This window comes from Ptiloglossa arizonensis, chromosome 13 (assembly GCF_051014685.1).
Source record: "Ptiloglossa arizonensis isolate GNS036 chromosome 13, iyPtiAriz1_principal, whole genome shotgun sequence".
In the NCBI taxonomy this organism is placed as follows: Eukaryota; Metazoa; Arthropoda; class Insecta; order Hymenoptera; family Colletidae; genus Ptiloglossa; species Ptiloglossa arizonensis.
Window position 1 is genome coordinate 3,784,121 of NC_135060.1, and position 24,750 is coordinate 3,808,870.

General features: G+C 38.2%; 1 protein-coding gene across 5 annotated transcripts in view; it reads right to left on the bottom strand.

Annotated features, from left to right (window-relative positions):
- Nucleotides 1-16,707: 16,707 nt before the first annotated feature.
- The window catches only part of Sona (sol narae metalloprotease), a 91,160-nt gene continuing 83,117 nt past the window's right edge, over nucleotides 16,708-24,750 (bottom strand). For 4 of the 5 annotated variants that reach the window (XM_076325135.1, XM_076325136.1, XM_076325137.1 and 1 more), the window contains 7 exons: nucleotides 21,882-22,008; nucleotides 21,240-21,404; nucleotides 20,691-20,817; nucleotides 20,491-20,595; nucleotides 19,758-19,909; nucleotides 18,811-19,226; nucleotides 16,708-17,354 (listed from right to left, as the gene is read on the bottom strand). In XM_076325135.1, the coding sequence (XP_076181250.1) occupies nucleotides 17,218-17,354; nucleotides 18,811-19,226; nucleotides 19,758-19,909; nucleotides 20,491-20,595; nucleotides 20,691-20,817; nucleotides 21,240-21,404; nucleotides 21,882-22,008 (1,229 nt within the window). In that variant the 3' untranslated portion in view covers nucleotides 16,708-17,217. The remainder of the gene's footprint in view (nucleotides 17,355-18,810; nucleotides 19,227-19,757; nucleotides 19,910-20,490; nucleotides 20,596-20,690; nucleotides 20,818-21,239; nucleotides 21,405-21,881; nucleotides 22,009-24,750) is intronic. The other variant, XM_076325139.1, reaches the window with a different exon arrangement.

Below are 24,750 nucleotides of genomic sequence, written 5' to 3' on the forward strand. Positions count from 1 at the left end.
TATGCATCACAAATGATTAAGAAACTTAGAGAAATGAATTTTGATCGAGCTTCGTAGTAAAGAGATGTTTCTTAGAGTTTTAAAATATGGAAAGTAATAATTGTCTATTATGTTGGGATTCTTGGTGTCAGGAATATACGATGTGCGAGCAAGTGCCACGATTTTGCGGATTCTTAGAAATGTCGCTAAATTCCAAGAATTTCCGCGAATTGAGATTCTGTGGGATTTTGGAACGAATTTCTAAACTTCTGCTAAAATTTTTCGCCAATTTTTGGCTTTGTTAACGGAAGGAAATGATACTCGAGAAGGTATTCCTATTCCGGGGATTTTTGGAAATGTCGTCAAATTCCAAAAGTTTCTGCGAATTAAGATTTTGCGTGATTTCCGAATGGATTTCTGAACATTGGCCTAATTTCTCGACGATTTCGAACTTTGGTAATTTAGCAATGTGATAGGATGCGGTTAAGGTATTGGTGGCAAATAATGAGTAAATAGAAGCTTTTGTTGTAACTAAAAATGACTTTATTGAAAGATATCAATACATCGGTGATACAATCTCATTCTTTCGTTTAATTAACATACTCAAGCATTCATACGCACTATAAAAATGTTACTTTTCAAGGTATTCAACTTTTTCTTATCTTAAATAACCATTCTAAATTCGCAGCCAATTAGCTCGATATTACTCGCAGCGAGTAATACCGATTACCAGGTCTCACCACGCGGAGGTTGCTGCGAGCGGAGACCCGGAGAGAGATAGATGGAATCAAAGTTCCATCGATCTCTCTCGACACGCGATACAAACGAAGATACTAAACCAAAGAGATGGAAGGAATCAATGTTCCTTCCATCTCCTCGTTTAGTTCTGCCGAGCAATTACATTATGGAAAAATTAGGCAAAATTGGGAAAGACGCGACACGAACCGTGCAGTTGGTCCTACTAGGTCTATCCCGTTTCCCCTCCGTGGTTCCGATTACAGAGAAAACGAACGACGCCTACCACTCCCCTAGAGGAGTGCCCCGTTTCTCCATCTTTACGACGAGAGGGTCTTATTCTGGAGGCTTTCGCAGGGACCGACAAAAATGCCTGCTCCTGTGCTCGCAACATGCCCCCTCTGGAAGCGGACACATCGGAAGAGACGGCGATAGACCGTTCGGACTACTTACACGGCCGGCCACTTGCTTGTACAAGAAGCAGTGGTGACCGGACCGAGGAACGAGAGCGAGCAAAAAGAAGCTAAAAATTGGATAATTGCTTGGCAGATCACACCCTTAAAACTAACTTATCCTAACTGAAGAGATAGAAGGAAACAATGTTCCTTCGATATCTTTGTTTAATTCTGCCGAGCAATTACATTATGGAAAAATTAAGCAAAATTGGGAAATACGCGACGCGAACCGTAGAGTTGTTCCTACTAGGTCGGTCCCGTTTCCTCTCAGTGGGCCAGATTCTCAAGGAAATGCGCGACGCCGTCCACTCATATAGAGTGCCCCGTTTCTCCCAACTCCGCGTCAGGAGCCACGCAGAGCGTGGACCTGACCCACGGAGGATGACGAAGAGAGGGTCTTGTGGCACAAGGGCTTCCACAGGGACCGGTGCGAACACCTGCCCCTGTGTTCGCAGCATATTCTCTCTCAAAGCGGACCCACCAGAAGAGACGGCGATCGAGCGTTCGGTCCACCTCCACGGCCGGTCACTTGCTTATGCAACAAGCAGAGGTGGCCGGACTGAGTGACGAGCAAGCGAGCAAAACGAAGCTAAAGATTGGATAATTGCTCGGCAGATCACAGATATTCGTACATGGTGGCCTTAAAACTAACTTAGTCTGTACATAGAATTAACAGTCCGGCGGAGGATGCAATACATCAGTCCTCTTCGTTCTTCGTTCTTCGTTTTCCGATATATCTAGATAAGAGAATGTATCTAAGAGAAACCTAAAGTCATGGCATAATAGAAAATAGAAATGAAGTTAGTTAGTGGAAAAAATAAACATGGAAAAACAAGTAGAAATTAAAATCAGAGAACAAATGAAATGAATTAGACAAAGAAACAAATAAAAAAAAAAAGAAAGGATCGAGAGAGTGGTCGCCAGTACTGACCACCGCCTATCGGCGGCCAGTACCGGTTACCAAGGTGGGGGGTCCCCCTTCCGTAAACCTAAAACGAAGAGATCCGTCCACCTCGGAGGCTCCAGGAACAATGAAATTTTAAACAACCGGGGGCTCCTTATATACCCTCCCCAAGGTGACTTACCGTTTCTTTCATTGTCTTTGTTCGATCTAATCGAAATCTTCGAAAGCGAACGGTTTCGGTGAATGTTTGATCATTTCCGCGATTGTTACTAACATTTATGCATGTTCCCAATATTGATCGAACAATGTGCATCTTATTCATGTATTGCAATTAATTAAGAAACTTATAGAAATTGATTTCGATCGATACTCGATGTTAAAACGTGTTTCGTAAAGTTTTTAACCATGGAAGGTAACAATTGTTAATTAAATACATTAATTTAACAATTGTTTAATTCTTATAATGTACACAATACGCGTAGAAGTTGTGTTTTTTACATAAAAGTGCCGAAATTCAATTAATCGCTTTCTTAGATAGAAAAATCATCGCGATGAATACTTGTGAATCGATAATCGATACCTGTAGCCTTGAAAATGTCAGTTGGATCTCAGCGAAAAATTCCTTCGCGAACAAAGAATATTTTTACGAAATGATATTTTATGCCATTATTTTTACTAGGACATTGTTAATAATTTTCTAAAGTATGGTCCTACGTCGGTTGTTAATAAATATGATAAACAAACATCGAGATTTTACGAAATCTGCGAAGACGAACGGTTTCGGTGAATGTTTGCTCATTTCCGCGATTGTTACTAACATTTATACATTTTCCGAACATTTAGCTTACAATATGCATCTTATTTATGCATTAAATATGATTGATTCGCCTACAGCAATTAATTTTGACCGAGATTCGGGGTATGAACGTGTTTCTTAATGTTTCAAAGCATGGAAAGTAACAATTGTTTATTAAATACATTAATTTAACATTTGTTTCGTTCTTATAATTTTCGGATTACGCGTGGAAGCTGTATTTTTTATGTAAAAGCGTCGAAATTCAATTAATCGCTTTTCTAAAGAGAAAAATCATCGTGATGGACGTTTGTGAATCGATAAACATTTCCAGCCTTGATAATGTCGGTTTGATCTCAATAACAACAATTCCATCGCGAACAAAGAATATTTCAACGAAATGATATTTTAAGTCATAATTTATACTAGAACATTGTTAATAATTGTCTAAAGTATGGTCCTACGTCGGTTGTTAATAAATATGATAAATAAACATCAAGGTATTGCGAAATCTGGGAAGGAGAACAGTTTTGGTGAATGTTTGTCCATTTCCGCGATTGTTACTAACATTCAAACGTGTTCCCAATATTAATCGAACTATGTGCATCTTATTTATGTATTGCAATTAATTAAGAAACTTATAGAAATTGATTTTGATCGATACTCGATGTTAAAACGTGTTTCGTAAAGTTTTTAAGCATGGAAAGTAACAATTGTTCATTAAATACATTAATTTAACAATTGTTTAATTCTTATAATGTACACAATACGCGTAGAAGTTGTGTTTTTTGCATAAAAGTGCCAAAATTCAATTAATCGCTTTCTTAGATAGAAAAATCATCGCGATGAAGACTTGTGAATCGATAATCGATACATGTTGCCTTGACACTGTCAGTTGGATCTCAAAGAAAAATTCCTTCGCGAACAAAGAATATTTCAACGAAATGATATTTTAAGCCATTATTTATACTAGGACATTGTTCATAATGGTTTAAAATATGTTTCGATGACATTTGTTTATAAATATGATAAATAAAAATCGAGATATTGCGAAATCTGGGAAGGCGAATTGGTTTAGCGAATGTCTATGTCTCTAGGCGATTGTTATAAACATTTTTGCACGTTCCGAACTTTTATGTTACAGTATGGGAATTAAATTTTATCGGAAAATGTAACTAAGAGTTTGGTATACACATATTTCTCGATTTTTTATGAAAATTAACATTTGTAAACTAATTAATGGTTTGCACTGTAAAAGGAGGAAATATCAATGTTACAAAATGCATTTTCTTTTGCATTGTAAATGAATAATTTGCTTATAAAGATTAATTTAGTTCGCAGATCGAGAAATATAATATATGAATATCAATATTTTACTTTCATTTTCGATCACAATTAATTTCTGAAAACTAACTAATGATTTATAATCCCTAAATATGATGCATATTGTTCGATCAATATTAGAAACATGCATAAAGGTTAATAACAATCGCGGATATAAACAAACATTCACCGAAACCGTTCGCTTTCGAAGATTTCACAATATCTCGATGTTTATTTATCATATTAATTAACAACCGTCGTAGGACCATACTTTAGACAATTATTAACAATGTTCTAGTATAAATTATGACTTAAAATATCATTTCGTTGAAATATTCTTTGTTCGCGATGGAATTGTTGTTATTGAGATCAAACCGACATTATCAAGGCTGGAAATGTTTATCGATTCACAAACGTCCATCACGATGATTTTTCTCTTTAGAAAAGCGATTAATTGAATTTCGACGCTTTTACATAAAAAATACAGCTTCCACGCGTAATCCGAAAATTATAAGAACGAAACAAATGTTAAATTAATGTATTTAATAAACAATTGTTACTTTCCATGCTTTGAAACATTAAGAAACACGTTCATACCCCGAATCTCGGTCAAAATTAATTGCTGTAGGCGAATCAATCATATTTAATGCATAAATAAGATGCATATTGTAAGCTAAATGTTCGGAAAATGTATAAATGTTAGTAACAATCGCGGAAATGAGCAAACATTCACCGAAACCGTTCGTCTTCGCAGATTTCGTAAAATCTCGATGTTTGTTTATCATATTTATTAACAACCGACGTAGGACCATACTTTAGAAAATTATTAACAATGTCCTAGTAAAAATAATGGCATAAAATATCATTTCGTAAAAATATTCTTTGTTCGCGAAGGAATTTTTCGCTGAGATCCAACTGACATTTTCAAGGCTACAGGTATCGATTATCGATTCACGAGTATTCATCGCGATGATTTTTCTATCTAAGAAAGCGATTAATTGAATTTTGGCACTTTTATGCAAAAAACACAACTTCTACGCGTATTGTGTACATTATAAGAATTAAACAATTGTTAAATTAATGTATTTAATGAACAATTGTTACTTTCCATGCTTAAAAACTTTACGAAACACGTTTTAACATCGAGTATCGATCAAAATCAATTTCTATAATTTTCTTCATTAATTGCAATACATAAATAAGATGCACATTGTTCGATCAATATTGGGAACATGTATAATTGTTAGTAACAATCGCGGAAATGAGCAAACATTCACCGAAACCGTTCGTCTTCGCAGATTTCGTAAAATCTCGATGTTTGTTTATCATATTTATTAACAACCGACGTAGGACCATACTTTAGAAAATTATTAACAATGTCCTAGTAAAAATAATGGCATAAAATATCATTTCGTAAAAATATTCTTTGTTCGCGAAGGAATTTTTCGCTGAGATCCAACTGACATTTTCAAGGCTACAGGTATCGATTATCGATTCACAAGTATTCATCGCGATGATTTTTCTATCTAAGAAAGCGATTAATTGAATTTCGGCACTTTTATGTAAAAAACACAACTTCTACGCGTATTGTGTACATTATAAGAATTAAACAATTGTTAAATTAATGTATTTAATTAACAATTGTTACCTTCCATGGTTAAAAACTTTACGAAACACGTTTTAACATCGAGTATCGATCGAAATCAATTTCTATAAGTTTCTTAATTAATTGCAATACATGAATAAGATGCACATTGTTCGATCAATATTGGGAACATGCATAAATGTTAGTAACAATCGCGGAAATGATCAAACATTCACCGAAACCGTTCGCTTTCGAAGATTTCGATTAGATCGAACAAAGACAATGAAAGAAACGGTAAGTCACCTTGGGGAGGGTATATAAGGAGCCCCCGGTTGTTTAAAATTTCATTGTTCCTGGAGCCTCCGAGGTGGACGGATCTCTTCGTTTTAGGTTTACGGAAGGGGGACCCCCCACCTTGGTAACCGGTACTGGCCGCCGATAGGCGGTGGTCAGTACTGGCGACCACTCTCTCGATCCTTTCTTTTTTTTTTTATTTGTTTCTTTGTCTAATTCATTTCATTTGTTCTCTGATTTTAATTTCTACTTGTTTTTCCATGTTTATTTTTTCCACTAACTAACTTCATTTCTATTTTCTATTATGCCATGACTTTAGGTTTCTCTTAGATACATTCTCTTATCTAGATATATCGGAAAACGAAGAACGAAGAACGAAGAGGACTGATGTATTGCATCCTCCGCCGGACTGTTAATTCTATGTACAGACTAAGTTAGTTTTAAGGCCACCATGTACGAATATCTGTGATCTGCCGAGCAATTATCCAATCTTTAGCTTCGTTTTGCTCGCTTGCTCGTCACTCAGTCCGGCCACCTCTGCTTGTTGCATAAGCAAGTGACCGGCCGTGGAGGTGGACCGAACGCTCGATCGCCGTCTCTTCTGGTGGGTCCGCTTTGAGAGAGAATATGCTGCGAACACAGGGGCAGGTGTTCGCACCGGTCCCTGTGGAAGCCCTTGTGCCACAAGACCCTCTCTTCGTCATCCTCCGTGGGTCAGGTCCACGCTCTGCGTGGCTCCTGACGCGGAGTTGGGAGAAACGGGGCACTCTATATGAGTGGACGGCGTCGCGCATTTCCTTGAGAATCTGGCCCACTGAGAGGAAACGGGACCGACCTAGTAGGAACAACTCTACGGTTCGCGTCGCGTATTTCCCAATTTTGCTTAATTTTTCCATAATGTAATTGCTCGGCAGAATTAAACAAAGATATCGAAGGAACATTGTTTCCTTCTATCTCTTCAGTTAGGATAAGTTAGTTTTAAGGGTGTGATCTGCCAAGCAATTATCCAATTTTTAGCTTCTTTTTGCTCGCTCTCGTTCCTCGGTCCGGTCACCACTGCTTCTTGTACAAGCAAGTGGCCGGCCGTGTAAGTAGTCCGAACGGTCTATCGCCGTCTCTTCCGATGTGTCCGCTTCCAGAGGGGGCATGTTGCGAGCACAGGAGCAGGCATTTTTGTCGGTCCCTGCGAAAGCCTCCAGAATAAGACCCTCTCGTCGTAAAGATGGAGAAACGGGGCACTCCTCTAGGGGAGTGGTAGGCGTCGTTCGTTTTCTCTGTAATCGGAACCACGGAGGGGAAACGGGATAGACCTAGTAGGACCAACTGCACGGTTCGTGTCGCGTCTTTCCCAATTTTGCCTAATTTTTCCATAATGTAATTGCTCGGCAGAACTAAACGAGGAGATGGAAGGAACATTGATTCCTTCCATCTCTTTGGTTTAGTATCTTCGTTTGTATCGCGTGTCGAGAGAGATCGATGGAACTTTGATTCCATCTATCTCTCTCCGGGTCTCCGCTCGCAGCAACCTCCACGTGGTGAGACCTGGTAATCGGTATTACTCGCGACGAACAATAATTATTCGTCGTGGGTAGTACCGAGCTAATCGGCTGCGAGTTTAGAATAGTAAGTTTTACGATACAGTAGAGTACTTTACGGTACAGTACTTTCCGCAAGTAGAGTACTTTAAAGAACAACATTTTTGTAACGAGTATGAAAGTGCGAATATGTTAATGGATCGAAGAAAAGCGATTGTATTTCCGATGAATCGATGTATTGAAATAAAATCAATTTCACTGACAACAGAAACTTTATTTTTGTCCATTATTTGTTTCCATTTCTTTAACCCGATCCTATCAAACTGCTAAAACTACTTAAAATTATATGTCCTCGACTATCATGTTCTCCTGATACAAAGGAAATCGGGATCCATGATTCAGAAATTCGTTCGAAAGTCCAACAAAATTCCGATTCGCGGAAATTCTTGGAATTTGACGTCAATTCTAAGAATCCGCGAAATCGTGGCACTTCCTCGAATATCGTATACTGACACCAAGAGTCCCAAAATCAAACATTTTCTAAAATTTATGCCTGAATTTCAACCTTTGGTATCAGGAAAATACCAAAAATTTCGATTCTTCAAGTATTAATTAAATATTAAATTGATATATCTCATAGACAATTATTACTTTCCATGTTTTAAAAGTGTAAGAAACATCTCTTTACTTTGAAGTTCGATCAAAATCAATAGCTATAGGCGAATCAATCATTATTAATGCATAAATACGATGCACATTAATCGCGGAAATGAACAAACATTCACCGAAACCGTTCGCCTTTGCAGATTTCGTAATTTCTTCATGTTTATTTATCATATTTATTAACAATCGTCGTGGGACCGTAGATTAAACAATTATTAACAATGTTCTAGTATAAATAATGGCTTGAAAGTCATCACTTTCTGGAAATATTTGTTAGATCGAACAAAGACAATCGAAGTAACCGTGCGATAAAATAAATGAATATTTCTCTACATATCGAAAAAATAGTTTGTATATCTGCATATATATTCCGAACGCTCAGTGACACACATATGTCACACGGCGATGAAGTGAGTTGCCATCTACTGGAGAATAGGTAAACTATACTTAAGGTGTGAAAACACCTGGCGGAGAAACGCTCAAGTTTGTCGAAGAATTGTTACAATTTCCACAAATAGATAGCGCCACGAGCATAAATTTACCGACATTAAAGATAAGTAATTCCATTTGTATGGTATACCCTACCGTGCGATAAAATAAATAAATATTTCTGTACAAAGTTTCGTATGTATCATCTTGCGAATAAATGTAAAGTTAAACAAAATCAGCGTAATGAAATTTCTCTGCATTCTAGCCTTCCTTTATAGGTTTAAAAAAATCTTCGATACCTCGAAATTATGGCTACACATATCGATTATCGACTCACAAGTGTTTATCACGATGATTTTTCTATATAGAAAAGCGATTAAACGAAATTCAGCACGTTTGAGTAAAAAATACAACTTCTACGCGTATTGTGCAAATTATCAGTATTAAACGAATGTTAAATGAATGTATCTAATAAACAATTGTTACTTTCCATGCTTTAAAACTTTACGCAACACGTTTTACTTTGAATCTCGATCTAAATCGATTTCTATAAGTTACTTCATCATTTATAATGCATAAATAAGATGCACATTGTTCGATTAATATTGGGAACATGCATAAATGTTAGTAACAATCGCGAAAATCAACAAATATGATCTCCAAGAGACGACAACCTATATAATTACCACGTTACAAATGTTTGGAATTGCGCGTTCCGAATATATTTGCACGCATACAAACAATAATTCCGATACGTAGAGAAATATTTATTTATTTTATCGCACGGTAGGGAATATCATACAAATGGAATTACTTATCTTTAATGTCGGTAAATTTATGCTCGTGGCGCTATCTATTTGTGGAAATTGGAACAATTCTTCGACAAACTTGAGCGTTTCTCCACCAGGTGTTTTCACACCTTAAGTGTAGTTTAGCTATTCTCCAGTAGATGGAAACACACTTCATTGCCGTGTGACATATGTGTGTCACTGAGCGTTCGGAATATATATGCAGATATACAAACTATTTTTTCGATATGTAGAGAAATATTCATTTACTTTATCGCACGGTTACTTCGATTGTCTTTGTTCGATCTAACAAATATTTCCAGAAACTCATGGCTTTCAAGTCATTATTTATCCTAGAACATTGTTAATAATTGTTTAATCTATGGTCCCACGACGAATGTTAAGAAGTATGATAAATAAACATCAAGAAATTGCGAAATCTGGGAAGGCGAACGGTTTCGGTGAATTGTTGTACATTTCCGCGTTTGTTAATAACATTTACGCCTGTTCCCAATATTAATCGAAGAATGTGTATCCTATTTCTGCATTACAAATGATTAAGTTGCTTATAGAAATTGATTTTGATCGAAAATGAAAGCAAAATATTAGCATTGATATGTTTCTCGATTTGCGATCAAAATTAATTTCTATAGGCAAATCAATCATTTAAAATGGATAAATAATATGCATTTTGTAACATTAATATTCGCTACTTTTACAGTGTAAATCATTAATTAGTTTACGAATGTTAATTTTGGAAAAAAATCGAGAAATATTTGAATGCCAAACTTTTACTTTAATTTTTCGATCAAATTTAATTTTTATAGGCAAACCAATCATTTACAATACATAAATAAAATACATACTATAACATAAATGTTCGAAACGTGCACGATTTCTTGATGTTTATTTATCATAATTATTAAGAATCGTCGTACTATCGTAGATTAAACGGTCGTAAGTTACACATATCGATTATCGAATCACAGGTGTTCATCACGATGATTTTTCTATCTAGAGCAGCGATTAATTGAATTGTGACGCTTTTAAGTAAAAAATACAACTTCTACGCGTATTGTGTAAATTATAAGAATTAAACAAATGTTGAATTAATGTATCTAATAAACAATTGTTACTTTCCATGCTTTGAAACATTAAGAAACACGTTTATACCTCGAATCTCGGTCAAAATTAATTGCTGTAGGCGAATGAATCATATTTAATCCATAAATAAGATGCATATTGTAAGATAAATGTTCGGAACATGTATAAATGTTAGTAACAATCGCGGAAATGAGCAAACATTCACCGAAACCGTTCGTCTTCGCAGATTTCGTAAAATCTCGATGTTTATTTATCATATTTATTAACAACCGACGTAGGACCATACTTTAGAAAATTATTAACAATGTCCTAGTAAAAATAATGGCATAAAATATCATTTCGTAAAAATATTCTTTGTTCGCGAAGGAATTTTTCGCTGAGATCCAACTGACATTTTCAAGGCTACAGGTATCGATTATCGATTCACGAGTCTTCATCGCGATGATTTTTCTATCTAAGAAAGCGATTAATTGAATTTTGGCACTTTTATGCAAAAAACACAACTTCTACGCGTATTGTGTACATTATAAGAATTAAACAATTGTTAAATTAATGTATTTAATGAACAATTGTTACTTTCCATGCTTAAAAACTTTACGAAACACGTTTTAACATCGAGTATCGATCAAAATCAATTTCTATAATTTTCTTCATTAATTGCAATACATAAATAAGATGCACATTGTTCGATCAATATTGGGAACATGTATAATTGTTAGTAACAATCGCGGAAATGAGCAAACATTCACCGAAACCGTTCGTCTTCGCAGATTTCGTAAAATCTCGATGTTTGTTTATCATATTTATTAACAACCGACGTAGGACCATACTTTAGAAAATTATTAACAATGTCCTAGTAAAAATAATGGCATAAAATATCATTTCGTAAAAATATTCTTTGTTCGCGAAGGAATTTTTCGCTGAGATCCAACTGACATTTTCAAGGCTACAGGTATCGATTATCGATTCACGAGTATTCATCGCGATGATTTTTCTATCTAAGAAAGCGATTAATTGAATTTTGGCACTTTTATGCAAAAAACACAACTTCTACGCGTATTGTGTACATTATAAGAATTAAACAATTGTTAAATTAATGTATTTAATGAACAATTGTTACTTTCCATGCTTAAAAACTTTACGAAACACGTTTTAACATCGAGTATCGATCAAAATCAATTTCTATAATTTTCTTCATTAATTGCAATACATAAATAAGATGCACATTGTTCGATCAATATTGGGAACATGTATAATTGTTAGTAACAATCGCGGAAATGAGCAAACATTCACCGAAACCGTTCGTCTTCGCAGATTTCGTAAAATCTCGATGTTTGTTTATCATATTTATTAACAACCGACGTAGGACCATACTTTAGAAAATTATTAACAATGTCCTAGTAAAAATAATGGCATAAAATATCATTTCGTAAAAGTATTCTTTGTTCGCGAAGGAATTTTTCGCTGAGATCCAACTGACATTTTCAAGGCTACAGGTATCGATTATCGATTCACAAGTATTCATCGCGATGATTTTTCTATCTAAGAAAGCGATTAATTGAATTTCGGCACTTTTATGTAAAAAACACAACTTCTACGCGTATTGTGTACATTATAAGAATTAAACAATTGTTAAATTAATGTATTTAATTAACAATTGTTACCTTCCATGGTTAAAAACTTTACGAAACACGTTTTAACATCGAGTATCGATCGAAATCAATTTCTATAAGTTTCTTAATTAATTGCAATACATGAATAAGATGCACATTGTTCGATCAATATTGGGAACATGCATAAATGTTAGTAACAATCGCGGAAATGATCAAACATTCACCGAAACCGTTCGCTTTCGAAGATTTCGATTAGATCGAACAAAGACAATGAAAGAAACGGTAAGTCACCTTTTGGAGGGTATATAAGGAGCCCCCGGTTGTTTAAAATTTCATTGTTCCTGGAGCCTCCGAGGTGGACGGATCTCTTCGTTTTAGGTTTACGGAAGGGGGACCCCCCACCTTGGTAACCGGTACTGGCCGCCGGTAGGCGGTGGTCAGTACTGGCGACCACTCTCTCGATCCTTTCTTTTTTTTTTTATTTGTTTCTTTGTCTAATTCATTTCATTTGTTCTCTGATTTTAATTTCTACTTGTTTTTCCATGTTTATTTTTTCCACTAACTAACTTCATTTCTATTTTCTATTATGCCATGACTTTAGGTTTCTCTTAGATACATTCTCTTATCTAGATATATCGGAAAACGAAGAACGAAGAACGAAGAGGACTGATGTATTGCATCCTCCGCCGGACTGTTAATTCTATGTACAGACTAAGTTAGTTTTAAGGCCACCATGTACGAATATCTGTGATCTGCCGAGCAATTATCCAATCTTTAGCTTCGTTTTGCTCGCTTGCTCGTCACTCAGTCCGGCCACCTCTGCTTGTTGCATAAGCAAGTGACCGGCCGTGGAGGTGGACCGAACGCTCGATCGCCGTCTCTTCTGGTGGGTCCGCTTTGAGAGAGAATATGCTGCGAACACAGGGGCAGGTGTTCGCACCGGTCCCTGTGGAAGCCCTTGTGCCACAAGACCCTCTCTTCGTCATCCTCCGTGGGTCAGGTCCACGCTCTGCGTGGCTCCTGACGCGGAGTTGGGAGAAACGGGGCACTCTATATGAGTGGACGGCGTCGCGCATTTCCTTGAGAATCTGGCCCACTGAGAGGAAACGGGACCGACCTAGTAGGAACAACTCTACGGTTCGCGTCGCGTATTTCCCAATTTTGCTTAATTTTTCCATAATGTAATTGCTCGGCAGAATTAAACAAAGATATCGAAGGAACATTGTTTCCTTCTATCTCTTCAGTTAGGATAAGTTAGTTTTAAGGGTGTGATCTGCCAAGCAATTATCCAATTTTTAGCTTCTTTTTGCTCGCTCTCGTTCCTCGGTCCGGTCACCACTGCTTCTTGTACAAGCAAGTGGCCGGCCGTGTAAGTAGTCCGAACGGTCTATCGCCGTCTCTTCCGATGTGTCCGCTTCCAGAGGGGGCATGTTGCGAGCACAGGAGCAGGCATTTTTGTCGGTCCCTGCGAAAGCCTCCAGAATAAGACCCTCTCGTCGTAAAGATGGAGAAACGGGGCACTCCTCTAGGGGAGTGGTAGGCGTCGTTCGTTTTCTCTGTAATCGGAACCACGGAGGGGAAACGGGATAGACCTAGTAGGACCAACTGCACGGTTCGTGTCGCGTCTTTCCCAATTTTGCCTAATTTTTCCATAATGTAATTGCTCGGCAGAACTAAACGAGGAGATGGAAGGAACATTGATTCCTTCCATCTCTTTGGTTTAGTATCTTCGTTTGTATCGCGTGTCGAGAGAGATCGATGGAACTTTGATTCCATCTATCTCTCTCCGGGTCTCCGCTCGCAGCAACCTCCGCGTGGTGAGACCTGGTAATCGGTATTACTCGCTGCGAGTAATATCGAGCTAATTGGCTGCGAATTTAGAATGGTTATTTAAGATAAGAAAAAGTTGAATACCTTGAAAAGTAACATTTTTATAGTGCGTATGAATGCTTGAGTATGTTAATTAAACGAAAGAATGAGATTGTATCACCGATGTATTGATATCTTTCAATAAAGTCATTTTTAGTTACAACAAAAGTTTCTATTTACTCATTATTTGCCACCAATACCTTAACCGCATCCTATCACATTGCTAAATTACCAAAGTTCGAAATCGTCGAGAAATTAGGCCAATGTTCAGAAATCCATTCGGAAATCACGCAAAATCTTAATTCGCAGAAACTTTTGGAATTTGACGACATTTCCAAAAATCCCCGGAATAGGAATACCTTCTCGAGTATCATTTCCTTCCGTTAACAAAGCCAAAAATTGGCGAAAAATTTTAGCAGAAGTTTAGAAATTCGTTCCAAAATCCCACAGAATCTCAATTCGCGGAAATTCTTGGAATTTAGCGACATTTCTAAGAATCCGCAAAATCGTGGCACTTGCTCGCACATCGTATATTCCTGACACCAAGAATCCCAACATAATAGACAATTATTACTTTCCATATTTTAAAACTCTAAGAAACATCTCTTTACTACGAAGCTCGATCAAAATTCATTTCTCTAAGTTTCTTAATCATTTGTGATGCATAAATAAGATGCACATTGTTCGATTAATATTGGGAACGTGCATGAATGTTAGTAAAACTCGCGGAAATGAACAAACATTCACCGAAACTATTCGTCTTCGCAGATTTTGCAATATCTTGACGTTTATTTATCATAATTATTAACAACCGTCGTTGGGTCGTAGATTAAACAATTATTGACAATGTTCCGGTATAAATAATGGCTAGAAAGCCATCAATTTCTTGAAATATTTGGTTAGATCGTACAAATATAATCGAAGAAACCGTGCGATAAATTAAATGAATATTTCTCTACATATCGGAATTATAGTTTCTATGTATGCAAATATATTCTGAACCCGCAATTACAAATCCCTGTAACGTGGTAATTGCATGGGTTGCCACCTATTGGAGAAAGTGTTATACTACACTTAAGGGATGAAAACACCTGGTGGCAAAACGCTCAAGTTTGTCGAAGAATTGTTCTGACTTTGAACAATAGATGGAGCCAGCGATAGGGAATATCGTTTGAAAGCAGATAATTATCTGTAATGTCGGTAAATAATGCTTGTGGCGCCATCTATTGATGAAGATCGGAACAATTCTTCGACAAACTTGAGCGTTTTGCCGCCAGGTGTTTTCACCCCTTAAGTGTAGTTTAACCCTTCCTCCAATAGATGGCAACCCATGCAATTACCACGTTACAGGGATTTGTAATTGCGCGTTCAGAATATATTTACCGATAATTACCGATACCACATATAAGTAATTGCATTTGTATGATATTTCTTACCGTACGATAAAACAAATAAATATTTCTGTACAAACTTGACCTGGTAATCGGTATTACTCGCGACGAACAATAATTATTCGTCGTGGGTAGTACCGAGCTAATTGGCTGCGAATTTAGAATAATAATTTTTACGGAATAAGAACAAGTAGAGTATTTTAAAGAATAACATTTTTGTAATGAGTACGAAAGTGCGAATATGTTAATGGATCGAAGGAATGCGATTGTATCTCCGATGAATCGATGTATTGAAATAAAATCAATTAGACTGACAACAGAAACTTTATTTTTGCCCATTATTTGTTTCCATTTCCTTAACTCGACCCTATCGCATTGCTAAAACTGCTTAAAGCTATGCATCCTCGACTATCGTGTTCTTCTGACACAAAATTCCAAAATCAACGAAAAATCTAGCAAAAAGAGAAAACCAAAAAATCGCATCGTCGACAAGTATATCCCCTTAAGTGAAATATGTACAAAACGAAAAGTAAAAATACTTTTCAATTTATTGGAAATAAATACACTCGATGTAGAGGATTTTACTTTCTTTATTAGTTACAGAGAGTCGATGAATTACAGTGATCGACCACGTGATAAAAGTAATCGGCTATTTCGCATAACTAACACCATACAGAACAAATGAAAGATTTCTCCAAGATATGCTCAAAGACTAGTAAAATCAGCTTTACAACATTCCAGAGTAGCGGTTACTGCAACGATGTATTGCTTAAAATAACTGATTCCTTAAATGGTAAAGAATGTTATTTACAATTTGATGTTTTCCTTAATTTTAATGCGATGTTACTATGTACAAGTTGGCAGTGTAGTTAATACGCGGTGAAAGCAAAATGGATTATGAATAATCTCAATATAGGTAGAAACGGTCGAAGCCACGAATGTAAATCTCGACAGCTTGGTAAAAGGGCTCGAGCGATCGAGCTGCACACGCGCGGTTGAGACGAGAAACGTGATTCCTTTGCGATCAATTCCGGATCGAGTCTCGCGAACTTGTACATTTTCGAATTTCTTTAGATTTGTAGAATCTGTACGATTTCCAAGATCGAATGTTAAAAAATCGTAACGCTATACCGATTCCTTGAAACCGCGACCTCTTTCTCGCGTCTCTCCGTTCGTTCGCGTTACGGTTGGAATAACAACTCGTCGGGGTAGGTGAAAACAAAGAACCCAAACGTGACACGTCCATTGTATAATCACCATTTATTGTCTTGCGCTACAATTTTTTCATGATTTTAGGGAAGCTCTTCGTCGCACGTACGCAATTACGAACGCGCATATAACGGAATACTCTTATCGCGACACAAGTCACCCGCGTGATACCGCGTGCATCGAATAAATATGCGTCCGAATAACCGGATTAACGATCGAACAGTTCGTCCGTGGGTCGAATACGTACACCCGCTCTCTGTACAAAGCTCCTTGCGGTACTACCGTAAAAAAAAAAAGAGAGAATGAAGTTATATCTGGGTAACACAGTTATACGTAACTACTTAATGAAGGGAAATTGCACTTTCTCGCATCCAGGACTCTGAGATGTCTTTTCGGAAAAGGCGGCCCGACACCGAGGACACAATTTGGTCCGGTTCTGCCGTGGTTTCTGCTCGATAAGCTGAACGCGTGCTGAGTGCGCCCCGGTTTTTACGGCCGGTATGGCCACACGCGACATCCTAACCAATTTAATCCATCCTCTACCGATCTCAAGCGATGCAAATCGTCTTTAAGGACGCGCAGCAGCGATTTTTCACAGATTGCAAATGGCACAGCCATGTTCTCAGCCTGTCGATCAGCTCCGCGCAATCTGACCCCACGTCCGTGCACTCATCGACCTCTGGTTCTGAAACGAAATAGCAAAGTTACGTTAACGATCGATAGAAGGGTACAACGATCTTTACGGTGGTAAGAGAACCGTTGGTGGTCGGATCGAACTCGATTGGTCGCTCGCGAACGCTTCACCGAGCGCGCAACACCCTCTCTTTTCGACGAGGGACGGAACGAGGTGAAATCATTGTGGTGGGGAGGAGCCCTCCGCGGCCTTGAGCGGTCAATCGATCGTACCTCGAACCGTCGACCGTTTTGCGTTTATTTACACCGAAATTGCACTCCGTAGCCATCGAGATCGAAGTAAATATTTCAAATTCGGAGCATCGAACACTTTTCCAATCCGCGATGAACCAAGTTCATTCTTTCTTTTCATCGCACGATCTTTGAGAAATTAATAATCGCTCTTCGAACGTTTCGCGATCCTGCTTTCGCAGAGGATCGTACCTGCGGGAGATGCAACGAAAGGAATACTAATTTTCTTCGAATATTGTTTAACAACGCGCGACACGAGTGTTCACGAGTTCCTTCCTAGCGATTCGTACCTGATTTCGAGATATAGGATCGAACGACAAAGCTATGTACAGATTTCTGGAATTTTCAAACTATTTTTTGTACAGAAAGAAGCTCGGCGCGCGCAATCGTTCGTCGCGTCGATGATTCAATTTATATTCTCTCGTTCGATAAAAGTTAAAAACAGAACTATTTACGATTTCGAGGTTTCCTGTGACAGTGACAAATTCGCATTGTATCCGAATTGTCCAACACCTCTTCGTAAATTGAATCTACATCGGTTGTTCGTTAATTACGTCTATTATCGTACATCGAGTCGGGATTATACATACATTGGGTACAGTTGTTCGTTGCACGGTACCGTCCTACTAGATTCCGCATTGCGGAATTCGCCTTGGAAAGTTATCGTTAGAAATAATAAATACGCTACCCATGAGAGGATCCATTAGGTGAGCAATAGTTCGCGAATCAACGGTGAAGATTTCGAAAGCTGATGATGCGTGTGGAAACATTTGTATTATATTCACTGTCCTGAAGTGAATTCAATGAAACGGGGGGAGTCGAACGATGAAAAAAGCGAGGCGACGGTCTCTCGCAATTTTTAATAATTACATCGCGACGTGTCCAAGGCCACGGTGCGTTGATTGATGATGATCGAAGATATTCGCTCGGTGAGTAAGAAAGAAGAAGAAGAGGAACCACCCGCCAGTAACGTATTTAGGTACATGTATTTCACAATAGAGTATCGGAAGACGAAGCGAGAGTAGAGACAGAGCGATAGAGGCAACGAGAAATCGTTATCGGGTTGATAACGTTTACGGGAATGAACGATAATGAAGAAATGAAATAAGAAGAAGAAGAAGAAGAAGAAGAAGAAAAAGAAGAAGAAAAAGTAGAAGAAAGGTTCTTTAATCCGAGAAGAAAGCAATATTCGTTGGTTTGATACAGATTTCTCTTACCGCGACCATCGCTTCGAAGCCCATTCTGATCTCCTTTGGTTGTTGTTGGAAACGACATCGTGCTGACCGTACTTTTATGTTTGAATGGGCTAATTTTCGGATAACTCGCGTCGTTAGTGATCTTCGAGAGAGGGCTAACGGTGTAATTCAAACGATTCGTATACTTCCGGGTAGTGGCGCTACCGTAACTGTTCTTACTACTATTATCGTCGTTGTTGTAAACTTTAGTCTTGTACTTATTGGCGTATAAATAACTGGCAGTCGTATGTGTGTATTTGATCGCCGAACTCGTCGCGAATGGTGTGACGCGTTTATAAGGACTGCTCGTCGACGTCGACGAGAACAGATTCGACAACGGCGAGGAGTACTTAAATTTCGTTTGTGGCGTGCTGTGTGTCGTCGAGTCCCACGGATACCTGTGTGACATATCATTTATGGTGTTATCAAAACGAACGAAACAACAGAACATCGGCAAACTCGGCTCTCCTCTTGTATCATTCATTCGCGAGAAACACGTTCGTTACCGATTGCTTCGGTACGTGTTTAACGAACGGTCGATAAAAGATCGACGATCGTTTACTAAATGTCGATAGCTTTTCGATACGTAGAGCGTTGCCTCTCCGTGTTGCTTGACAATGCTTAACTCGATTTACCGATTACATTGGTGCCCGTCGAACGGAACAAAGAGATATTCGCGAATACAAATTTCATTGGACACTCGATACGTGTACGTATTAGGTTGGATTGAATTCGTATTAGCGAATATATTTTTATTTCGTTCGATATTGTGGAATTGGTATTTAATACTTGTCGAAATCGCCAATTGCAAGAAAGGCGTTCGTAATAATCAAATTCAACGAATAAGAGAGAGAAATTAAATCAAATAACCGTTTTGTACGAAAAAAAAAAATTGTACGATATAATGGTAAAAAACTTGAAACAGTTACCTGTACTCTGTGTTGTTGTATTGAGAGAATAGGGGCCGATTGTGGGCTGTGGGATTATAAGTGCCATCTCGGCGCACGTACGTTGGAATGTTTTGCGTGTAATCTGGTATAATGTTTTCGTGTTCGGCCACGCACTTTCCATTCAAGCAGTACTGAAATTGTTAATAGAAATTACGATCGGCGCGAAAATTGTTCCGCGGACGGTACAATTCTAACGTATTTCCACGCACAAAATTCAAAAACATATTAGTGAATAAGAATAGATTGAAGTTGAATCGAACTCGATTAGTCGTTCAAAGTGGCTCCATTGGCGCCATATTGGCAGATTTACCGGACAAAACGAGAGACAGAACGACGAAGATAATTGCAAACGAAGCCTGTCGTTGACCAATTTGAATGAAAAACTTCTATTCGTTAGGTATATTACACATTACGTATTTTCATAATAATAATACAACAAATAGTGGGAATATTTTAGAATATAATTTCTGTAGTTATCGCGATATTCTTCAGAATTATTTAGAAAGCTTCTGTCGATTCCGAGTAGCGTGTTTATATAATGGAATAAGAATAAAGCAGAAACACTCGTTCACATGTCGTAAGGTAAAAAAGTAAAAGCTCTTGCCTCGATTCACGGTCAAGGAATTGGCCTTGAACGGCCAATAGAAATTGATTCAACTACAAAACGTAGAAAACTACAATCGTCGATTTCTTCTTTTACACCATTGTTTACCTGACCGTCTCCACAAGGAGAGCCTTCGGCTGCTGGACGATAGGCTACGCAATAACCCGAACCAGCATCGAAGCAAAATAGCTGAGCGCAGACCCTGTCGTCTTTCTAAAATACGACACACGCATTTCAGTATAATATTTTACGGTGTCAGCGATCTATGGAAGAAAGGATCTCGAATGGATCTTTCGAGCGAAACTCACGAAACACGCGCTGGTTCCACGGTCCTTTCGACACTGTGCATCCAACGAGAGCAATTTCCCGGGCAAGACTCTGGGAAGCGCTTCATCTTCGTGAGGTGCGTTATAAAGACACGTTGCAGTGTCGCCACTGAAATATGAAAAATCAAAAAAAATTCTACCAGGTTGTTCGATACATTTTGAATTATACAGTTCGATTGTTACATTGCCGCTACAACGTCTAATTAATTATACACCGATACTTTCTCCGCGAGGAAAATGGATTTTACGTTACGTGTTTCTGTAACGATAGTGGAAGAATAATAATGGCGTAAAAAATGTTCCGAATGTGTGGAACTCGTGTTTTGAATTTTATATAACCACGAGAAGACTAAGGAGGTATAAGAGCATCCAGTTTGATTTATTGTAATAGTTTTTATTACAGAAAAAGTATATATTGTAAGGACACGGTGGGTCGAAAAAGACTCGAGAAACGCACCAGGGTTGATCGGAATCTGTTCTCATCTAATTCGGCGTACAATTGATTAAAAATATATCATTGTGGATACGTACTTTAAAAAATGATGAAACGACGACACGCTGCAGTGAGACCACTTGAACCCTTTCTCGGTGTGTCTAAGATCGCTCATAATGTAGCCATCCTCCCAGCGACATTTCTCGGCTCCAGGTCCTCCGAGGTAGCTGGGCGGCGGTGAACCATCGTGGACTGCACCCAGTCTACAATATTTGCGTTGAATAATTTTATCTACCGTTAAAATACGCTATAGAAGTCGTTCTTATTTTGACAAGTACTTCTTCCATAATAAATTTTGTCGAAGGTCCGGAACTTGAGTATAGTTTTTTTTTCCCGCCAGAAAGACAAGTACTCGATTTAAAATTTTTGGTTCAATGTCATTTTCAAATCGTATCGCTATACGCGCTCGAACGAGTATTTATATCGGCTACGATATATCGGAAGAAGAAATATACACATCCGTGTAAGAAAAAAAAAAAAGAAAAATACCGAGTTACCTTGAAAACCTCGAAAAATAATGACGTTCGACAAAAAATTTTCCTTGAAATAATTCAAATTACGAGACCGTTCGAATTACACGATTGGACAAGACGGTTAGGTGGTCCATTTTTAAACCACGCCATCCTGTACAATTTGACGGTTACGGGCATAAGCGATAAAAATTTGCAACAAGAACTTACAAATGACCGACTTCGTGGGCAGCAACGATAATTCCACTGAATCCGCCTGTGTCCTCGATGATAGCGACCGAATTCACTTTTTCGAGACGCTTATTTACAACACACGCTCCGCCCACGTACGCGAAACCTGGATAGACGCATACGATTAGTCCGCAATACCTCGATCCTCTTATAAAGTGTATATCGAATATTAATAGAAATGTTAATTTCGCAACTAAATTCGTTACTCGATTTAGACTAATAAGCTGTACTCTTAGCGAGTTTAATTAATACCAGAGCAGCGGAGTATGCGAACGTGTCTCCAATTTTGAGAAAATGAAAATTCCAACATTTTATTCGAGCTTAATTTCGACCATCACGGTTAGCTTGGAATTGACGTATTATGCATTTTGAACCATGGTTAATTAAATAATCTTTTAAACCTGGTAGTTCGACGTCGATCCGGCCACAGATACGATTGCTGTTTGATTGCGTGTGTACGGTCGAAAAGAATTCAACGAGACTTCCATTTTGAAACATTCGGAACGAACAAGTCTATTGCGCGATTATAATTTAAATCTACCTGTAAATTTTCGCGTATCGTTCGTAAATTGAAGTTCGATCGCGTCGATCCTCGATTGAGATTGAAATATTAATTTCAGTTGACACACGAACGCATTGCAATTCACACCACGAGTGTATCGTAATAAAGAACTCGAACTTTGTGTAATCGAGTCGTGATGAAAATGTAATTTCAAACTGGCCAACGGTGACCCTGCACGGACTGGCTGTAACTGTAAGAATGTTTAGCAAGTAGAAATCAATCGATTGTAATTCTAGCCAGATCAAATTTTAATCGAATCCTCGCTGACTCCAAGTTATCGTATCGTAATTGTACTGCTAGTGTAATTCAAACACGAATCAATTGCAATCAAAGTACTTGTCTCGTGTGCCAGCATAAAGAATTTTTTACAAACGTGTTGAAATGGAACTGTAACTGTAGAACGATCGGATCGTTGCATTGGTTAACGTAATACAAACGCAAACGTATTGAAACTGTCTCGCGACCAATGACAACACAATCCCGACTGTAGTGTAACAATTTTTTAAGAATCGTAATCGCAACGAAGCTTTTGGTATAATATGTATTGTATATACTACTTTAAAACACATACTATCCGAACAATTGATTCCCCACTGATTGGCTTACTAGTGCAAAATTGGAACGTGTTCGTGACCAAAATATAATTATACCGTGCTCGAGTTGCTGGTAAAATTCGATCTTGAATAACGTGGAACGAGATCGCCATTGTATTCTAATAATCTCGGTTCACGTGCATCGCGATCGAATCGATGCAAGTATAACTTGAACGTACCGTAACAATCTTGCAATAGTATTACGGTTATGAAATGGAATCACGATTGCATTTTAACGATCTCGGTTTAAATTCATCTCAGTAGAATCGATACAAGTGGAATTTGAACCTAACGTAACATTCTTGCAACAGTATTACAACTATGGGACGAAATCGCAATTGTATTTTAATAATTTAACGAATCTTAAAATTTATCGCAGTAGAATCGATATAAATACGATTAGAACTCGTTCTAACATTCTTGGAATAGTATTACAATTGTGTCAGTGATGTACTACATCGATAGCATTTCTTCTCAAAAATGGAGGACACGTACCCCGATAAGTTACCGTTATTAATATTAAACACGAAATTGAAGCGGAAACCTAACGACAGTATTAATTCGTTTCAACTAAATACTGTTTTCGTTACGCAAAGCCAGACGAGAATGTTTGTTTAACAGGCAGCATGCATCCGTTGTTAATGTGGATCGGTTGTTAACCGAGACACTCGGAAACGGTTAGAACATCTCCTCAACGATACCAATGCGAGTTACGTTAAATTCCGTTTAGATATCTACGTTTAGGGTATATTGGCCTATTTCTCGATGTTCCTTTCGGTTGCTTCGAGTTGAAAAACTTACCAGCCACGGTCCACGTCAGTAACGCAGCCAAAGAAACAAAGGAAAGGCTTAAGTGACACGGAAGAGAGAACATAGAGAGCGTAGAAGCGACAAAATGGTGGACGTTCTTTCCAGATATATTCTTAAACTGACATCCGTCAGGATCGGTCGTTCACGACACGGTGTGATACGTAGACCATTGTAAACGATCGATTGTACACAATTGTCAAGGTCGTGTTTACGCGTCCGTGGACACACACCAGGACACCGTAGCCACTGTGCAAATAGAAACGAGCGGAGAAGTTTTGAAAGGGAAAAGTTTCGCGCCCGCGACAGGAGATCTTTATAGGTCAGCAATCGCCTTCGTTTTCGCTCGCACGATCGGAGTGAGAATCAGGTGAGAAAGAGACAGAGAAGAACTTGTATCCCAGACTAAGAGAGGTGACATTCAAGAGACTAGAAAACGCGCGTGGCAAGCCGGATAGAATCGTTCACATTCAGCTCAAGGAAGCTCCGATCGCTGTGTTCGTTCAGCCATTGGTAGTGACCGTACAAAATTTCAGACGCAGAGTGAAGTATTCGTTCAAAGCTATCAGAGTGGGGGGGGGGGGGGGGGAGAAAAAAAAGAAGTAAGTAGAGACAAAAGCAACGGAGACACGTGGTAACCGAGCAGAAGTACAGATTGTTCGCAAATTTGTACGGGCGCGTGAGCGTGTACTCGTTGAAATAAAATTTGTTGGTAAACGTGGCTTTGAAGATCGGCAACAAGTCTCTCTGGTTACGAGACACTTTCGTTGCGTCTTCTCGTCTCGATCATCTGTCCTTCTGTTCGTCAGTTTCGTCGTTTAATTATCGTCGAGATAGGAAGAAAGACCGGGTGATTTTAAATCCACGCAAGCTCGACGAACAATCG